The sequence below is a fragment of the Mya arenaria genome, chromosome 7 (assembly GCF_026914265.1).
Source record: "Mya arenaria isolate MELC-2E11 chromosome 7, ASM2691426v1".
In the NCBI taxonomy this organism is placed as follows: Eukaryota; Metazoa; Mollusca; class Bivalvia; order Myida; family Myidae; genus Mya; species Mya arenaria.
The window spans coordinates 1,254,175-1,274,972 of NC_069128.1; the positions used below are offsets into that span (position 1 = coordinate 1,254,175).

At 32.0% G+C, this 20,798-nt stretch overlaps 1 protein-coding gene across 4 annotated transcripts in view; it reads right to left on the bottom strand.

Annotated features, from left to right (window-relative positions):
- The window catches only part of LOC128240378 (dipeptidyl peptidase 4-like), a 372,769-nt gene that overhangs the window by 220,756 nt on the left and 131,215 nt on the right, over positions 1–20,798 (bottom strand). The window contains exon 1 of one of the 4 annotated variants that reach the window (XM_052957014.1): positions 20,521–20,627. The exons of 2 other annotated variants lie outside the window; for them this stretch is intronic. In XM_052957014.1, coding sequence (XP_052812974.1) covers positions 20,521–20,595 — 75 coding nt within the window. In that variant the 5' untranslated portion in view covers positions 20,596–20,627. Of the gene's footprint in view, positions 1–11,271; positions 11,410–20,520; positions 20,628–20,798 lie in introns of those variants that run through there. One more of the 4 variants, XM_052957010.1, reaches the window with a different exon arrangement.

The window sequence follows — 20,798 nt, forward strand, 5'->3', positions numbered from 1 at the left end:
CTGTAATATTCTGAGACCGACATTCCATGTCCCCATTCTGCTATAATACTCAACTTTATGTTTCCCTTGGGAAATAAAAACCAGGAATTAGTCCTTGATGTATCCTATTCTACGAAATGATCACGGTAAATTGAAGCGTTACTCTAACAGAAAATTTCCAATTTCCAACGATAGCTTGCCAGATGTATAATGGCATAATATTTTGGCCGTAACATAAATGCTGGTATATATAAATTCAAGTTTACTTCTTTGACGAAACGTTGACTCGACATGTGTACTATAAATTAGTGAATACATAATTTTAACAAAAACAATATTTAGTTCAATATATGTTTAGAGTTGTAACATGTTGAGACTTAAATGTGTAGCAATTGCCATAATTTGGTTTTGTGTTTTAAGATATCAGTTTGAACTCATTATAAAACAGTTGGTTTAAAAAAAAGGAACCGCTGTTAGAGAAACGTATCCCGGGGCTTTAATAATCGGGATACTAAAACTAGATTTAAATTGTATACTGTCAAACATTATTTAATAAATTCAAAACTCATAAGAAAAGTGTCGATGAAAAGTTTGCACAAACTATGTTTTCATTATATCACACATTAAAAAAATAAACATTATGCATTTATTTATTACATGGAAATAATTCATTCTTTCGCAACATCACTCCAAGGTAATGAAATATAAAGGGTTTAAATATGATTTATTTTCCAACTTGCAAACACTTTGAATGCCTTGTAGGCGATTCACTTTGCTGAACGTTTTTCAGTGAGAGCCCACAAAGTATTAACTAAGACCTTTACGCAGTCAACATTGCTTATGCTACGTTGTCATAACGACCAAGGGTAAAATAAGAAACAGATGAAGCCGATACTGTGGCGTTTCAATTTTAAAGGTTACATTCGAAAGCAAAAACAAATTTTGAGTAAAATTAAATATTACCTTTAATTTCAAACATAAGTGAAAACTGCTGCACGTACTGGAAACTTTATTTGGCAATACAAACCGTAAAGGAAACTCTGTATAGTTTATGTTTGCATTGTTTTTTTTAAAATTTAGTTTAGCAATTGAGTTATTTCATAAACATATACCAAACGTCAGCTAAAAAAACTCATTTAAACAAGAGTTTTGAAATCGAAGCATATGATATTTATTCAGTTTAGCATTAATTATGCTTTTTGGTGAAATGAAGCATTGTTATCCATGTTAATATTATTGTTTAGTATATAGCTCTTATTTGATGATGTTTTACCATTGAAACAAGCATTTTTGTCTGATGCAGTATATGACCCGATAAGATTTGAAAGATTCCCTTTTGTGACAATAATGTACAACTGTATGTTTATAAGACACTTTTTTCAATGTTAATTATAATATTCTGATTCAACAGTATTGTTTTATTCTATTGATGCAGTTTGAATGCTAAAACGATATAGCTTGATTGTTAAAATTAGTTATTTGTTTTGAACAACTTGACGCTATAAAAAACAATGGCATGTCCTAATTGCAATCTTGATCATCTATATTCCTTAGAACACAAATACAGTATCAAAGCTCAAAGCCAACGGGATGTTTCATAAGAAATAATTTTGATTTTCTACCAAATTACCTCTTGTAAAAAATAAGTTATAAGTTTGTAACCATTTTAATTTAATTAAACAATGTTTGTCTTAACTAAACAATTGAACAATATATGCTGTAGCGCATTCATCAGCATACAGCAACTCAAGAGGTTATCAATTAAAATATGAGTATAATATTTATATTCTAACACAACGTTTCTTTAAATATATCATCCACCTACAAATTGAGGATTTATAAGTTGTTAAAATTGAATAACATTACACTTGGGATCTTGACGTTTTAAAGAACTTGCGCGATTTTTTTATTTGATTCGTTTAAATCACTGCGACACACTGTCAGTTTGATAACTTTACTAACATAACATGTTAAAACTATATAATATTTCAACGGCTGTTTGTTCAAAAACTGTCAGTTCCCTTCGCAGATTTGTTTAACAAATGCCTAATATGCTTCGGCTTTCGATGACGTCTCGTCATTGCCTAGAATGAACATATACCCAAGCTAATATATGTGCTTAAATGATAAACGTCAATCATAACGCATTACACGAGGATCGATCTTTATCCTTCTTAATTCTCTCAGGGGCAATTGCTTAACAAATAGTGTACTACGAAGCGTGTGAAAATACTGTGCAAACTATCAAATGTTTGATGACCTACTATTTTGAAGTTTTCAAATTGCTCAGAAACTTGTCTTAAAAATTTAAATTCTGCATATATCTGGTAAATGTTGATGCCCGTTTTATCAATTGTTCATATGTAGACGGATACGAATTGTGTTACCAAGTAAGGGTGCTCCATCTTAGTATGCACACATGGAACTAAGTCGACCTGATCGCAAACACAATACACACTACAATGGAAACAAGCCAAGCGGAGAGAGCATAAATATAACAATTACCATTGTAAGAGGCACAATATAAGGCTTGCTAGATACTTAACGAGACACACACGTCATCAAGCTCTCGCCCGAATTCCAAAATATACTTAACTATCTACCCAATGCTAAGATGATTGGCCGTATTCATCTCTTCGTAAGGAACACATCAAATGAATATTCTTGTTCCTTAAGTGTGACAGACCAATTATTTTCAATTAGTAGTTTGGCTCTCATTCGCAAAGCCGTTTAGTGCTGTATTAGAGCATAAATATACACTATCAATCAGACAAATTAGCCGAGTCTAGTTCTTGTCAAAAAGTATGTAGACGTTGAGTAATAATCCTCATAGAATTCGTTATACAGGGAGAATGGTCATCTGCGGACTAGACACAATGTCAGATTAGAAGCATTCCATCTGCAAATACCTAAAGATGAATAATGTTTTACTAATACATGTTCCACACAGTATAATACACATGCGCATACAGTTTTGAAGTTCTATATTTAAGATAAGTATTCATTTCGCTATAAGACATTAAAACAGTCTCTTGGACTTCACCCATCGCATCTTCATAGTTGATTTATAAAGCTATCACTTTATTAATGAGTCGACACAAATTCAGTCATAAAGATAAAACTTCAATTGTGGCCTCACAAAGTGTGCAACAGTCATTGTCATGGACTATCCTTTTTTACACAGCAAACCGCAACTTTGTTACAACAAGAATAATTTTGATACCTATAAATATCTACATTGAAGCAACGTGTTAACGGACGGAGCTAGTCTAGTTTTGAACCGGTTCAGTAGGTTTAAAGGGTTCTTTGCATATACAATAATTGGTTAAGGGAAAAAAGTGATCTTCACACAAATGTTTCTACTATAAATGAACCATGTCAAAGCCTCCCCTATAATCAAAACATGAGGTTTGTTTCTATGTCCTAGGAAATAATATGCTTATAAAATTATCATATTTTGGTGACATTAGTTAGAACACCTTTGGTAAATGATCTTTTTTTATTTTCAACCATGTTTTAGTCGAAAATAACAAGGAAGGTCAGAAGCATAAATACATTGTTACAATTAAATCGATTACTTCCAAACGAAGTAGCGAGTAGACGAGTAGACTGAAAACAATGGAATTTCCACGATAACAAATCAAAATGGTTTTGGTGTAGATGAATGAAGATATATACATACTTCGGCAGAAAGTGTATGGCAGTTTTTCTTAAATATTGCGTGTCTTAAAAGCTTTCACGTCAGAAGTAACATGACACCAAAAACATACTGATAAAGTAAAAAACAAATGAAAGCTTGCTTGAGTTAACGTATTATTTCAGATGCGCAATTCTCAAATGAGTTTTGAACGTATAAAATATTATCTGCCGTATATATAACGTACTAGTTTGGTCTCGTTTTGATTTTATGAATAAGTTTCGGTAATATGAAAAAAAAAATCAATCACGAACATTAATGTTGTTTTAAGGTCTACTTTTGTTATCTATTTGGTAAAAATAATGTGATATTTTAGTGTAAAATATACATCGTAGTTATCTAATAGATATCAACTTATAACTGACATTTACGCTTATTGCTCTGTCAACACGAAGGTGACTTGGTAGGCATCAATGTTGCTCAACATTGCTGACAGATGCACTTTACGGAAATTTAAAATGAAGCAAAAACGTGCAAAAGCCATAAAACCGGAACAAGAAGGGACTGATTTAGATATTCTTGCGGATAAAGATGTCTACCAGACACCTTTTTTGTTATCAAAACCAGCAACGAGACAAACAGTTTTATGAGCCGACACAATAAAAAATGTGTTTTGTTAATACTGTTATTGTCTTACCCATTTTTAAGGAATTATTCCAGGGAAAAGATGGTGCCGAAGCAATCGATAATAATTTGACACCAAACGGGAGATTTCTCTAGAAGTAAACCGGGTTGAACTTAATGTGGTTTCAGGGGCCCTTAAGTGCGTGCCATAGACTCGATTTAATGCATATTTTAAGAACAGGGCGCGCCCATAACACAGGTTTTGTAAACACAAAAACATATTTTTCTAAGCGTTCGAACGTGTCCGGAACGACGCTTGATAAACAGACAAAGGAAATGAAAACACCTTTTAATTTGAATGATTTGTTTTGTTTCAGATAACAAGAGCTGTTGTTAAGTTTATATATAACCACGTTATTTATTTCTTTTTACTCATATGGAAATTGCTAATATTCTTATTGTGCCAAATGTTCCAACACTTATGTAATTATCAGAGACATTGTAAGAGGTTTCTGTTTATTTCCGTGAAACTTGACTTATCTCTTATAGCTTTTTTGGGGGTATTTTCTTAGACAAAACATAGCATGCGATTATATAGCGTTACATCGCAAGAAGGTAATATTGTACCTCAAACTTCAGTATACATGACCATGCGTCTGCCGAATGATATTGGTTTAAAAAAACTTTATGAGCAGCAGTCCTTCATCGGGATGCATTTATAACAAATATATTCTTTAAAGTAGATCGATTAAAATATCTAATCAGAGTCAAGTGTTCGTTAACTCTGGTTCATTGTTTAGCCTACGTGACTGAGTATATTATTATATTGGGCAATGATATATAATTATTGTCGAACCTGAGTCGGTTTTAGTTCAAATATTGCAAGTTAATCGAATATATTCCTTCGCTCGATGCGCTCCATTGTTATACACATAGGGGTTTGATTCAATTTACAGAAGTAAATGATAACAAGAAGACAGACACTTCACTATTCATCGTAATAGCAATTCACCCACATGCATTCTTCTTCTCAATGTTTATCAAAATCTTACGTCCGTCCGAGTTTATACAAATTGGAATTTCAGATTCAAGTCTTTCTGTGTATTGCAATCCCAAGGGACCTTAAATCAAAATGAAGGAAAGTGTTTTTGGTTTAACTGTCTCTTCAATATATTATTAGTGTGTGTTATGTAAATGTCGATTGTTCAGTGAGTGCCCATTATTGTTTTAATGCATTTTTTTATCGAAAACAACCAACATATTATTATCTCTATATTTAAATACGCCTCAATTTAATGACTTAACTTTAGAGAATACGAATTATTTATGCATTAAAACACTTTATTGGCAATTAATGTAAACTAAGTAATACTAAATACACGTTAAAATACTACAACTACTCAATACCATTATTTATAATTTTACGAAATTCTTCCACGGATGTCCCGGTATAAATCCGAGGTTGTTTACTAAGGAAAATGGCCGAAGTTTGATTGTATGGTTTTAAAGGTGGTGTATAGCCTTGGTGAATTTTTCTTCGTCGTCGTCCTCAAACTTTAAACTTGGACATAACTCAAGCGTAAGAGTGTGCTCCGCCGCGCTCCGCAACGATCTCTCTGTTGTTTATTTTAATACAAAAAACGACTTTATCTTAATTCATACATTCATATGTTTTGGCTGCTTGGAATTACTCTGTAGTTTCATTAAAATAACAAAATGACATTAACCGTATTCCTTTATCTAAATTCTACATTCTACACTCTAGTGATCAAACATTGAGCATTTTACTAAAGTTATTTTTTGGTAAACTTTTCTTTCCCTCATATAGCCGTATTATGAAATCAAATTGCATCATTGATATATATATATATATGCACTCAAAGCAAGTGTGTATGTCATCGACTAGCATCATAATCTGATACATTCTGAGACACCGCAGTACCATTTTGAGTTATTTATGACTGCATTTTCTTATTTTCTTACTTAATGTGTCCCTTGGGCAATCGAGACTAGAACTTTATATTTTATCTTTCCTATACTTCAAACTAATCGCAGTGTATTGAAGCGTTAGCAGGCAATTGCCAATTCCAAACGATAGCCTGACATATGTATTATAGTAGACTTTATTGACCGTATATTTAATGTTGAGATATATCAATTCAATGATATTTCCATTTCCGAAACGTCGATATTTAAATACGCATTTTAATTGACCTTTACCACAAATTTAATCATTATGTCATTTTAATGGATGCAAGTTTTTTATCATCATTTTTAGATTTATAAAACTATATACAGTTTAACTGAAGTTATTACCTATTTTGTTTAGTTGTGTATGTGTGGTTTTTGTATAAATTAGTTTAATTATTTTCTGACACACATTATTTCAAATTATAAATCGGTTAATATAAAAATTTCGAAAAGATAAGAAAAGAATTGATAAAGTTTTGTAAGAACTGTATAATCGCTTTCTCACACAAATCTATAAATCATTTAACATGCATTTGGTGCAGGGCAAATACATATTTCATTCTCAACATCACTTCAAGATGAAGGAGAATAATAGGTTCAGATACAAATAATCATCCAACTAGCGAACTAAGGAAATGGTGGCACACTCAAATAAACATCAGTGTGGTTCAATTCAATTTAAAAATATTGGACCATAGACTCTTTTTTGCCGTATATGTCCAATTTTTATAACGTTGGTGGGATTTATTTGGTTTTACATTTTCGCACTGAACACTCACGAATTATTGACTTTCATAAACCAAATTACAATATTAAGTAGTGATCCTTGTTTAGTTGTCAATAAGACAACGGGTATAATATGAACTGATGAGTGTTACTGAGGCGTAATGTCATACCAAATTTATTTTATGTTTTGAGTAAGGTTCCAAATTCAAACTTACCTTCGAGGCAAAAAAGCAATGTATACTTAATTCAATTTAATTCAGACGAATATAAGACACAGGAGGGAACAGCAAATCGTCTATATCAAAGTTAAACGAACTCGTTCTCAGATTATCATGTTGGAAAGGCTACTTTGTTGAAACCTATTTAATATACCTATTTTACCAATAATAAACAACAACCGACATATACTCATTTAAACAACGTTCCACATTATATCCTAAATAACAAGGGCTGTATCATTTTAAAATGGCTATTTCAAAAATGGCTCTAATTTGAACATTAGATGATGATTTATAATTGAAACAATTATATAGTTTGTATTCACCACAATATCGTTCGATATCTGAGCTTATAAAACTCAACAAGTCCCTTTAAACAAAACTATACGCCGTAGGTTCATACGTCATTTATGCTGAGCATGTGTACAGTAAATGCTAATCTTTGATACTGTTTAAATGTTTTATTATATCCATTATTAGTTTCTTTTTTTTCAATGTCATCAAATTTATTGGGTTTATAAGTTTAAAACCTATGCCAGCCAGATAACACTAAACATAAAATCAATTTGACATATCTTAATCAATAGTATTAATCTACCTATGGAAACGCACGTTACAATCACATAACTCAAAGCTAACTGTATACTTGATCAATTATTACTTCTCTTTAAACAATAATTTTCCGCATCTAAACAAGTGTACAACTGATTCTACCGCATCTTTAAAATTTCAACAACCTAAAGACATTCCCAATTCCAGATAAATATTATATTGATAATTCAATGCAATGTTACGTCTGATATATCTTTCACTACACATTTTTGTTTTAACAGTTGTTATTATTGATGCCGTCATCATGTGTTCCTGATAATTCAAAAATAACTCCTGGAACCCGCAAACGGGCTAAAAAAGAAATGTTATAATAATGTGATTATTCTTGTTATTAGTAATGGGAAATTTAGCTTTTCGACTTCTAAATGTTTGAAACTATTTGGCAGAAACCAAGTACAGTTGGAGATCGAAAGATTGAAACTGTTTGATTAAATTGCTAAAATTTTCCCGAGAGGAAAAGTGTCTCAACAGCTTTACTGAAATCGTTTATTTGGTTTACATTATCGACGAGAACATTTAAAGATCTTAACATAAACGTACCCGTTTTATATTGTAATTTTAACTATAATTACAATGCTGAGTGAATATTTATTTTAACATGAATATATTTGAATGCTTGACTGTTTTGCTGTCTGCTGTGAAGTGTGTCAATACAGTTGCTGAAATCAAAACGGCTTTTGATGACTGAAATGAGGACTCTGTCGGATATAACCTTAATTGAATTATGAAAAATAAGGATATACGTATTACTCGACGTTCATTCTTTATCCCTTCGAATTCCCGACTGGACACTGATTAACGAACATTGGAATATAACATGTATAAAATCACTGTGTAGATTAACATTTGGTGACATTCTATCAAAACATTTAGACGGCGTAGACAGTTTTCTAGAGAGCTAGGAATTCCGCATATTTGTTGCAAATATAGATGCCTCTTTTATCATAAAACATACGCAAATGTAAAAAATACTACAGGAGGACACATATATCGATGTCGAGCCCAACGCATCTACTGCAAGTTCCATTATAAAATATATAGAACAAGAGAAACAATGCTGCAAACCATTAAACACTAGCAACGAGGTGTGTGCATTTTTACCAACTACAATATCTATACAAGGGTCAGACGGTCGGACGAAGTTTTACATAGGAAAGTCATATAGCTAAAGCATTGCTTTGGATCTTTAAGTATGGCACATTCGCAGCTTAATGTGTCTTAAATTGTTATCAATAAATGAATGTTTTGCAAACTTTGCTCCGTCGCAAAGCCCGTTTTGTTCTTTACAAGAAGATTAATTTATAACATGACGCAAACAACTAGCTGAGAAATGTTTTTGTTAGAAAGCATTAAGACGTTAATGGTTTTATTTCTTTATGTATTTGTTAAAATAAGATGGTCATAATATGCGTATGCCATTATAAAACTAAAGATAAAATGTATTAAATGTTGCACACCTTAGACATACACATGTGCATACAAGGTCTTTCTTGAAGACAAGAAGATAAGACAGTGTTAAAATCAACTGTTTATAATAAACACATATGAAAAAAAACAATGAGCCTGTTTCCTAACTCTATAGCAATGACATGGTAGAGGATATCGATATAATTTTGCACAGCAAATATATACTTTAGTGCTATATCTGCAACTCTATTTCAAGGAATATTCTTTAACTAGCTATGTGTACAGAAGTGATGGGCTCATTTAGATAGCTGACATTGATACCTGGAAAATAGCTTTTAAAGATGTTCGACCAACGTGCACCAATATTTGCGTTTGATTTACAAAGACTATTCGTTTGACGCAAAAAATTTACCAGGCCCCAATTTCTCGAAACTTCTTAAGTCCCTTATAACAGGATTAAGCTAAGCTCACTATTTTTGTCTTGTAATAATTTGCGTTTTATTTACTTCTTTAAAATAATTTATGCTTTAGATGGAAATTATCATTATGATAATCACAATAAACCACTTTTCATTAATCAAATTCCAATATAAGAATGTACTTTTCCTTATTGAAATAAGCTACCTACTTAAGCCTGTTAAGCTTAAGAAGTTTCGAGAAATTGGGACAAGATCGATAACGCACGAAACGATGCTTAAAGATGATGATTGACTGAAAACAAGGTTCAATTAAATTTCATCTTACTTTGCGATTAACAGTGTTTGTCAAATGTTTAACAAGTTTTCAAAATTTGGAGTATCCTGATACCAAAGAAATAAAGAATAGAACAATTAACAAATAGTAGTTGTCTTAATAAACCATCGTATTTCAGGTTGTCAGTGCTTTAGAAAGTTTAATACGTAATAAAGTATCATGTTCCGTACAGTCATTATAAATACTTTTTGATTTCATGAATGACTTCCGACTCAATATTTAAATCATTAAACAAAATCAATCCAATACATGTCAGTTTCTAAGTGTTTTTAATCCCATTGGAAAACTTGACTTTAAATACAAATAACAACAACAACATATTTCTAAATCAAATTTCAGAAAAAAAAGATACCGAACACATTTCAAAAATCCAAAAAATTAAAAACAGTGATAAGAAGATTTTTAAAGTGTTCCATACAGACATTAAGTAAAATGTAGCCACATCTCCTGGTGCCCATTTTATTTGTTTAAATCAACATGAAGTGAAATAATTTGATACAGGGTAACCTTAGCAACATTTTGTGAACGTTTGTTAATATCAAGCTAGCGGTTTGTGCGGAGGAGATTTTCAGTGTTTCCTTTCGGTTGCCAAATATGAGCTGATAAAAGCCTACAACATAGAAATGTATCTGAAATATACCACTTATACCTTTCATAAATTAATTTATTTTCAAAAAAAAATCCTATTATTAAAAAATGAAATTATGGCAAATACTAAAGGGCATATGTTTAATTGGAAATATAAGTTCAACCATGTACGTTATTACTTTATTTTGGATTGTTGGAATAGGGGTTAGGTTTTGCACTCACATTAAACAATATTCTGTTGAATCATCATGTTTTCGATGATCTTCATTTTGACCCGACGGAACCATTCGACCTTGATTTCCAAACTGACAAAACGAAACGAACTGAACATTCCATTTGTTTTCAAGCAAGCAAATGCAAAATCATTTATCAATGCTAACAAATTTCCAACCGTTCAAATTTGCCAGGTATGATCATTGGACTAAAATACAAACCTGATAACTGTGTAGAATTGTTTTTTTGTATTTAGAACAAACAAAACACGTTTAAGGTATAAAGTAAAATAGTTACTTCGGACCTCATGCTATATGGACTATACGCAAGCAACTCGAAGTGAAACAACCCCGCACAAACGTTAGCAATTAATGTGTGTCCCTACATCGTATACATACATATTAATCTTAATAATTGTTCATTATTTTGTCCAGTTGTGTAGATAGTGTGATGTTTTTGTTTACAGAAATGCGCGTATTTGCTGATATTGCCAGTAGACTGAAACTGATAACAATAACTTAAATATTTGTATTAAAGACATACCTCCAAATCAGGCGGGTACTGTCCCTTCTTACCTCGACCCTTTGGCGATTGTTTTATGGAAACGGAAGTTGACGCGTTCATTTTGCTCCTTTAGTAATCCCCATACAAGTTTGTTCTTTTGCAATGGTCAATTAGATAAAGTCTACATAAACGTTGACTGAGATAAAAACACTTTAAGTATATGCTCAAGAATACAGACTTTCCACAAAAAGTATAAAGTTTAGAATAATCGTGTGTGAATTCAATATATGTTATCTGACAGTATTTATCTTTTCAGATATTTAAACAAATGCCCATTGACCGTTTACTGCTTAATACATGTTATATTCAAAGATAATTCCACAGTCTCATTTCTTATGGCAGCTCGGTTATGAACATATTTAACCGTATGCTTATTATTTAGCAATCTACGACACTAGCGTAGAACACTTTTTTCCTCGTTTGCTTTTATTCCAGTGCAGCGGCAAGATACAGTGTAAGTCAATGACTATCATCCCGCCTGTGTTTCTGCTATTTCCGATATGGAAAGCACCTATTATTGACAAAACGTTTGGTCTTCAAAGCGAATCCGTTTGTTGGAATTGTTCAATCGAAGAGCATTTTGTTTTAAGCGGGTGGTCGCGTCCGCATATTGACTCTGTATTGAATTGATGGCATCCATTGATATTTCTAAATGAATTTAACTAAGAGTGTTATTATTTCAAATGAGTGGAGCATTGTCAATGTAGAATAATAACATATTTATCCGACTATGGCTTTTTTTCCAAATGATAAATTATTACGACTATCAATAACTTTTCGAGAACATTATTCACTCGCATATTGTCATCATTCAATACGTTAACCGGTTTGTATGGCAGTCAATCAAAGTTATGAGACAGTACTCGTAAATAGCTAAATTAATCACCAACATCACGTTTTTTGGTTTTGTTTCAAAATTCTCTAACATTGCAATGCATACAGACTCAAAGTAGAGTTGTATTACATTTGCCGATGTTGACGTAGGAATGATGACATACATAAGCTTTGGTGTTTCCAAAAATGTAAAATATAACTCGAGTTGCCGCTTGATATTTATCATTCTTGAATGCGGCAGTATACAATTATCAAATGGTGCTGGAAACATAATGAACGTAAGAAAATCACACAAATTATTCTGATAAGTAAAGTGAGCTTAATATAATCCTGTCATGAGGGACTTAAACCTGGTCTAGAAATTTGGCATTGGCTCAGACGTTTACATTCACCTGTGTGTAAGACACGTTTAAAAACATCTAAATGAACAAAGAAAGCTACATGTCGGGCTATTATCAACAATCAATTATTATGTTCAATGTCCCTAACTCGCTATTATTAAAACAAAGGCCGCCGTATATTGTACGATAAAAATATGAACAGCTTAATATGAAACTGCATTAAAATGTACGTAACATGAAACGTATAGTTAAACAAATTTCTATGTCAATGCATTTTTAATGAAGTTGAATCAGATATACACAGATTTGTCAGGTGTGGCAGATGTACGGTAGATGAAATTTGGCTCAAACAGTTAAAAACCTTTTGTTGTAGTTTAATGCCCATCAAATATCAAATACGTTTAACACGTAAGACCTTAGATGTGTCATTCATTTATTTCTGTGATTAAACATGTTTACTGGCGTAGAGGATGTTGAAGATATGTTCAAAGTGATAACAATTTATACATACGGCATTTCTGATTCTATAAGATGTTATATGAAACAAATCAAAACTCGCATCAATTATAAACCAAATAATTTAAGATACAGAATTCTGCAAAATTGCAGTTCCAAATAAGCTTATCGAATTTCCGGTTAACTTCTAAATATATTTCGTAATGAGAAATATTTCCGAGTAAGAAGACAAAATCAAGGGAGCAAATTACAGTGCAATCGATCTAAATCTCTTAAAACACAAAGTCTTTGATTTTTTCCGAAATTCATTGTTATCAAACGATGAAACATAAAGAGGATGAAAGTACTGTGGAAATTATTTAATTCTTTAACAAGCTTTTAATAAGCATTCTCATAAATAGATATGTTTCGATCGTGCTGGATTTCCGAACAGCGCGAAATCATTCCGTCCTGTTGGAACAATGCACAGTTTTGCATCCGGAGATTGCTATCAATAAATGGCTATTTTACAAAAGTTGCAGAGTGATTCTTGTAATCTGTTCTAGATTTCTTTGAATTTAGATTGAGATTCCAGCAATTCAATTACTCACCCTGGTAGCATTTCAAACCCGTGGGAAAACATGCCGGGTTAAAGTGTTAACATTACAGTGTTTTAAAACAGAGTAATAATGGATCTGTTCTTTACGAAGTTTATAGCTTTTATTTATTCTGAGCTATGCTACAATAAATTCAGAAGGGTAGGGTCAGAACGTTTTATTTGGCCTATTCATGTGTAAATTAAAAATCAAAATCTTTCATTATCAAGTTGGTCCGTTTAATTTTGTTCTACCCGAAAAATCTACCAGAAGACCAGGTTTGTGCTTTTGTGCAATGTTTCTTGCTTTTAATGTTTCTGTTTTTGTCTTCTATGTCTTTGGCGTCTACCCTGTGACTTTAAACGGGGTTAATGTTTAATTTTCTTTCTATTGAGCTTGTTTCTGTTGTGCTTCAATTAGATGTATAGGCTTTCTTATATATATATATATATACGAAATGTGAGTACATTTCTGGTGATTTACCAGTCTACTCAACGATGAGACGTCGGGCTGAATGCTTCCGTTGGGAAATATAAACACCGTTTAAATCGTGCATGCTTCCTTTAGTGTGCCAATTTTGCACTGAAGCCTTTTAAATAATTGATAATCCTGTCAAGGAATACTTCACCGTGTTGCTTTTTACTTCGTTTTCTTCACACTGTAGTACCAACGCTAAACTTGATTTCAAAACGATAAAAAAACTGCATGTTATGGTTACACAATTTAAAAAAATATTGATAAAGGATAACAAGTTCATGTTTTACACGAATAAGCTATGCCTGCCTTAATATAAAGTAGTTGTTATTATCAATAACTATCAGGTAAATTGTATTTAAAAGTTAATGTGGTAACATTAACTATGCATTCAATATACTTTGTAGAAATTATAAATATTTCACACCAAATATATATGAATCATAACACGATATGTTTTCAGTCAAAAGATGTTTGGAAGATATTTTTTTTTGTTTTCTAAATCAATTTAGATACGATCTAGAATGTACATTATTAAGAAGCTTTTAACTTATTCAATAAAAATAAAATAGAATTATCCGTGTAACTGTAAGCAACAGATTGTAACGATAGTGCTTACACATTAATTCCAGAGTTTTATATGCATTCAATTGATTTCATTTTACCGAGTATACGTAACAAAATATTTTCGGAGGGACAGCTCCACGATCGATGGTGAAAATCAATAATCGCAAATCTTAATTCTCGGTATGACACACACATTATATCTCGATACGAATTGGTCGTTCACAAGCATAAGTCTTCTCAGTTCTAAATGGATCATTGAACATTGTTTATATTTTAATGGAACTTCTTCAACGCTTTATATTTTAAAATACCTAGGGAAAAGCGGTCCTAATTATAGGGTATATGCCTTAAAAATTGAGACATTTTAATTTTTTAACTGGTTTAAAGGTGTTGTTTTTCCGAGTCTCATCCAAACTCAACAACCAAACCGGTTTCATCCGCTTCAGTAGGTTTGACGGGCTCTTGCAAATACATTGATTGGTAGAAGGAAACACATCTTCACACAAAATATTCTAGTATACATTTACCATGTAAAAACGTTTCCTACATCAAATCATGAGGTCAGTTCCTATTTCATTTAAAATAATATCCTTATCAAAATATCATACTTTTGGTGATCACAATTTTGACCCGACGGCAACATTTGCGAGCTGCAAGCAACTAACAAAACTTAACAAACCGAATATTTTCTTCTTCGGGCAAGCTGGTATAAAAACATTTCTCACTACAAACGTATTTTACTATCATTCAAACGTGTCCGGAATAACGCCTGACAACAGACAAAAGAAAAGAAAACAACTTTTCAATTTGAACGATTTGTTTTGATACAGATAGCTTAAGCTTTTGTTAAGTTTACATATGGCGTCTTATTTATCTATACTCACTCATAGGGGAATTGCGAACATTCTTAATGTGCCAAATGTTCCAACACTAAAGTAATTAAAAGAGACATTGATAGAGTTAAATTTATATTTCCATAACACTTGATTTATCTCTTATAGCTGTTTTGTGCCGGTTATAGACGCAATATAATATGCGATAATATAGCAGTACATCGGAAGAAGGTATTATAATACCTCAAACGTAAATGTAGGTGACAATGAGTCGAGAAATAATGGTTTGTAATGATTTAATAGGCAACAGTCAATCAATCAGATGCATTGAAACGTATACATTATATTGAGGAAATTCAAATAAATTAAATTATGTGCTCGCTTCAATATAATTTATCAGAGCCAAGTAATTCGTGGACACTGTTTCGATGCGAAGCCAACGTGCCCATGTCGATTAATATATAAGATGATGATATTATACTCTAACATTGTCGTACCTTCATTGTAAGTCTCTTCTTGGCGATATATAGTATATGGAGCGAGCAGTGTTCATGTATTAGAATTTAATCAAAAATATTCCTCCACTTACTGTCGCTCCCTTGAAAGAGTAATACATAATTGTATAATCTCGTTATATGCATAAATGTTTGATTCAATTTGCCAGCAGTGAATAATAACAAGGCGACAGTCACTTCCCCAGACACCATATTACCAGATCATCAACTTGCATTGTTTTTCCCAATGTTTAATCAAATCTGACTTTAATCGGAGTTAATTCAAATTGGAATTTTTGATTTGAATGTCTCTGTGTATTGATATTGCACTGGACCTTAAATCATAATGAATAATACACGCAGCAATTATTTGGTTTAACTGTCAGTTGAAATTATGTTGTGTGTGTTTGTAAAGTTGAGTGTCCAATGAGGGTCAATTGGGTACTTCTATGCTATTTTGCATCGCAAATAACCTCAGACATACAATTTACAAAGTCAGAAAACTAAACGCTTTTTTAGCACCTGGACAACCGAGGTCATGGCGTCGTCTGCTTTTCAAAGTGGTGTCTAGCCTTTATGTTAATTAGTATACTCGAATATGTTTGCTGGTTGGAATCAATCTGTATTTTACATACATAAATAAATGGCACCAAACCTAATACCTTAATCTAATTCTTAAGAACACTATACACTCTAGTGATCATATATTGAACAAAGCGTTTTACTAAAGCACTGTTTAGGGTAATCCTTTTGTTCCCTCGTATAGCAGTATTTTAGTGCAAGCGCATTGCATCTTTAAATCATATGCACTTAAGGCAAGTGTTTACGTCTTCGAGGAAAATCATAATGAAGTAACATTGGTTTAATCTGAAATATTCTGAAAGAACACAGTATTCTTTTGGGTTATTTATGACCAAATTATCTTAGTTCACTTAATATCTACCTTGGGCAATCAAGACTAGAAAATTCTTTTTTATGTTTCCTATACTGATCGCGGTGTATTAAAGTGTAAGCAGACATATGCCTATTTAAACGACAGCTTGACATATGTATAAGTGTAGATTTCATTGACCGTAAAATGTTGAGATATTTCTATTCAAAGATATTTCTTCTTCAAGTAGATGGTGGCAAATTCAAATAAATTGTGTGTCGTTTAATTTAATTTTAATATATTGGAACACAGACTCTTTTATTGCAGTACGCGTTCATTTCTTAAAGTTTTGGTAGGGATTTGTTTGGTTCTAAGTTTTCGCACTAAGCACTCATGAATTATTGACTTTCCTGAACCAAAGTATGTCATGTTGGAAACACTATTTTGAAAGATTGTTGAAACTGAGGTATTCCACTTATTGTAACTCAATTTAAAACTGTTTTGTACCATTTTAGCCTAAAATAGGCAAAACAAAACATTTTTTGAACGTTTTAAATGGTAATTTCCAGCTTAGCTCGAATTTGAACCTTCGATGTTATTTTATAACTGAAACAAGGATTTTGTTTACATTTTCCCAGCACATATTTCGATGTCTGAGCATATATAACTTTAACAAGCCCATTTAAAGAAAAATAAACATACGCCTTAGGCACATAATTAAATTGTGCTTAGCATAATTAAAGTATGTACTCATCTTGGATACTTTTTATAACTATTTTATGAGCCCAATTAATGCATTGCAAAATACTGATATTTTTTTAAATTGTCATTTTCGGGTTCAAAATGTTCAAAATCTGCAATCAGTCATCACGCTCAAAGCCAATTATATGTTTGATAATTAAGTACTTCTCTTTTTTGCCAAATCTCTATATAAATAAGGTGTATATAAATTTCGATTTTATCAAACATCGTCTTCCCACATCTAAGAATTGTAGAATAAATGTCGTACCGCATCTCTAAAGGGTAGACAACCAAAAGTTCAAAATGAATATCCTATTTATAATTCATCACCGTGTAACGTTTGATATATATCTTTCACTTACATATTCCCGTTAGATCAGTTGTTAAAATTGAATCGTCATGATGTTTCCAGAACGAAACTCTTGGGAGTTGTGCAAAAATGGAATTATTACATTGTCTTCAGTGTTGTTATATAAGATAATATGAGACTTGACCTTTCGACTTTTGAGTGTTTGAAACTACGTGACAGTAACCAAAAAAGTTGTGGATAGCAGGATTGAAACTGTTCGATTCAATTGTTATAATTCCAGCATAAAAAGAGTCACAACACCTTTACTTTAATCGTTTGTTATTTGATCGACCAGACGTAAGGATCCCTCGGGAGCTATAAGAAATCAAACAAGATGAATTATTTATCAATCTTCAAATGGTTGAACTAAAAATGAATTTAAAATGAACGAACGCGTTTTAATTATTTATGTTTTATTTTTTGTAACAAGTACTGAGTGAATAATGATTGTAACAAACTACATTAAATTTAAATGTAAGCCTGTGTTTTAAACACTGCTGTTTGCAATGTGTGTTTTGCAGTTGCGCGTGTGCCTTTATACGCGTGTGCCTTTATAAAACTTGAGATAAAAGGTATTTAATGGTTCACACCTAAGACAAACACATGAGTATAAATGATCAATCTTTAAGACAGGGAGCTTTAACTGATTGATTTTTATATTGATGTGGTTATTTTTATACACACGTTTGATAAAAAACCCGATGAACTTTGTAATAGTGTACCCTTACCAATTGGCTGATATGATTTTGAACAGCAAATATATAATATAACACTATATATCCAACTTTCATTCAAAGGAATAGTCTTAAAGTACCTGTGTACATATAAGCAATGTGCACATAGCCACAGCTGACCCCACTCAAATTTCTTTTTTTTAAATGTTCGACCAACTTACTTCATTGTTTGCGTTACGTCCAAATGACAAGTTAGGGGCTAACCTTTGAAGCAGTTTTGTTCAATATCGATTACGTCTGAACAATGATTCAAGGTATTGAATGGACTAAAATAATTATATTCCTACCGGATCAAATGAAATTGTTTTGTTCAGATGAGTAGTGCTGTATTCAATTTTCGGCAATAGTTTTTTTAAGGGAAGTTAAATAGTGTGTATCAAATGTCAAGTTATTTTTGTACTTGGTTACCAGAATTTACGCGTCACTCGCAAATTGCAACTATGTTGTACTTTTATTAGTTTGTATGAAATATAGTTTCGACTAGTGTTTATTAAATGTCTAACAAGTTTTCAAGATAGAAGTATCCAGACACCAAAGAAACAAACAATAGAATAATAAACAAATAGTAGCTGTCTCGGTTTTGCATCAAACATGCTTTAGGTTATCAGTGCTAAAGAAAGTTTTACACGTATAAAGCATCATATCCCGAACGTTATAAAATAAATACTGATTTTAATCTTTTTTTCATTTCATGAATGACGTCCGACAAAGTTATCATTATTCCACGTTTTTAATCAATCTAAAACACACTGCTGTTTTAGGTCTGGTTTGGTCATTTCTTTGGTATGAAAAGCTTGTTTTTTACAGTTAAATATACAGTATATATCTCTTATGGAAGATAAAATATAATTGACAATTATCACTCTGTGCAAACACGGAGGGGAATGGGTTATTCTGATTGGTGTTCACATTTGCTACAAAAACACTACCAAATTATAAGATGAAGTGCAATTCTGAGAACCGCCATCAATCTTTAAACAGAAAGAATAAGGAAGTGGTGAGGACATGCGGGGTAATTAATCTGCTAGAAACGAGACAAACATTTTAATGAGAAGACACAAAAGCGATTAATTAATTGTGGTCTTTCGTTATTGTCTTATTCATTTTATAAAATCATCCCAGGAAAAAGACGGTGCCAAAATCGTCGATGATTGTTCAACACCCAACGACGTATTTCCTTACACGGGTTAATATGCTACGGGCTACGTGTCATGGATGGCGTTAAAGAAACAATCTGACATTTACATGTGCTGGCATATATTCCATTATGTCATTAAATTTGACGAGTATGCTGTATAGATTCAATGACAAGTCCAGTAGCCTATAGGGAAATAAAAACCTTCAGCACTGAAATATAAATGCAGTCAACCGCTCAAGCGTATTCACGTATTTAAATCGTTTTTTGTTTGAAAGTAGATACTCATTTATGTTTCTAGTAGTTGTGTTTTCATGTAGGCAGTTGCAGGAATTAAATGTACACTTTACACAGGTATAGATTGATAGAAGGATATAGTACAATACACCAACTCATTTAAAATAAATCCACCAGGTGAAAGCGTCCCCGTTCATAAAATATATACTGATTAATGATCATGTTTTTGATGTTTTTACTGTGACTCGACGGCACCATTCGACCTTGATTTTCGAATAGACACAACTAAACAAACCAAGCATTTCGTTTTCTTCAGGCAAACAAATACAAAATCATTTATGAATGCAAACATATTCTCCAACTGTTCAAACTGGTCTTGAATGACGCTTGGTATATAGGCAAAATATTACATTTAATTTGAACCTTTTATTAAATACTTCTTAAAATGTATGGAATACACAAACACTCAAATTTATATTTAAAAAAAAGTACAATATTTTGTAGCTCAACTTATATGTATTTGCTGATATTGTGAGTAAATTAAAACTAATAAAACAATAACTCAAATAATTATTTTATGGACATACCTCTAAATCAGGCGGGTACTGTCCTTTTTTACCCTTTGGCGATTGTTTTATGGAAACGGAAGTTGACGCGTTCATTTTGTTCCTTTAGTAATTCCCATAGAAGTTTGTTCTTTTGCAACGGTCGATCAGATAAAGTCTACCTAAACGTAGATTGAGATATAAACACTTTAAGTCTACGCTTAAGAATACTTTGTATCCAGATAAAGTATACCGTTTACAATAATCGTGTGCATTCAATATACGTTATCTGTTAAACAGTGTTTAGTAAAACAAATAAG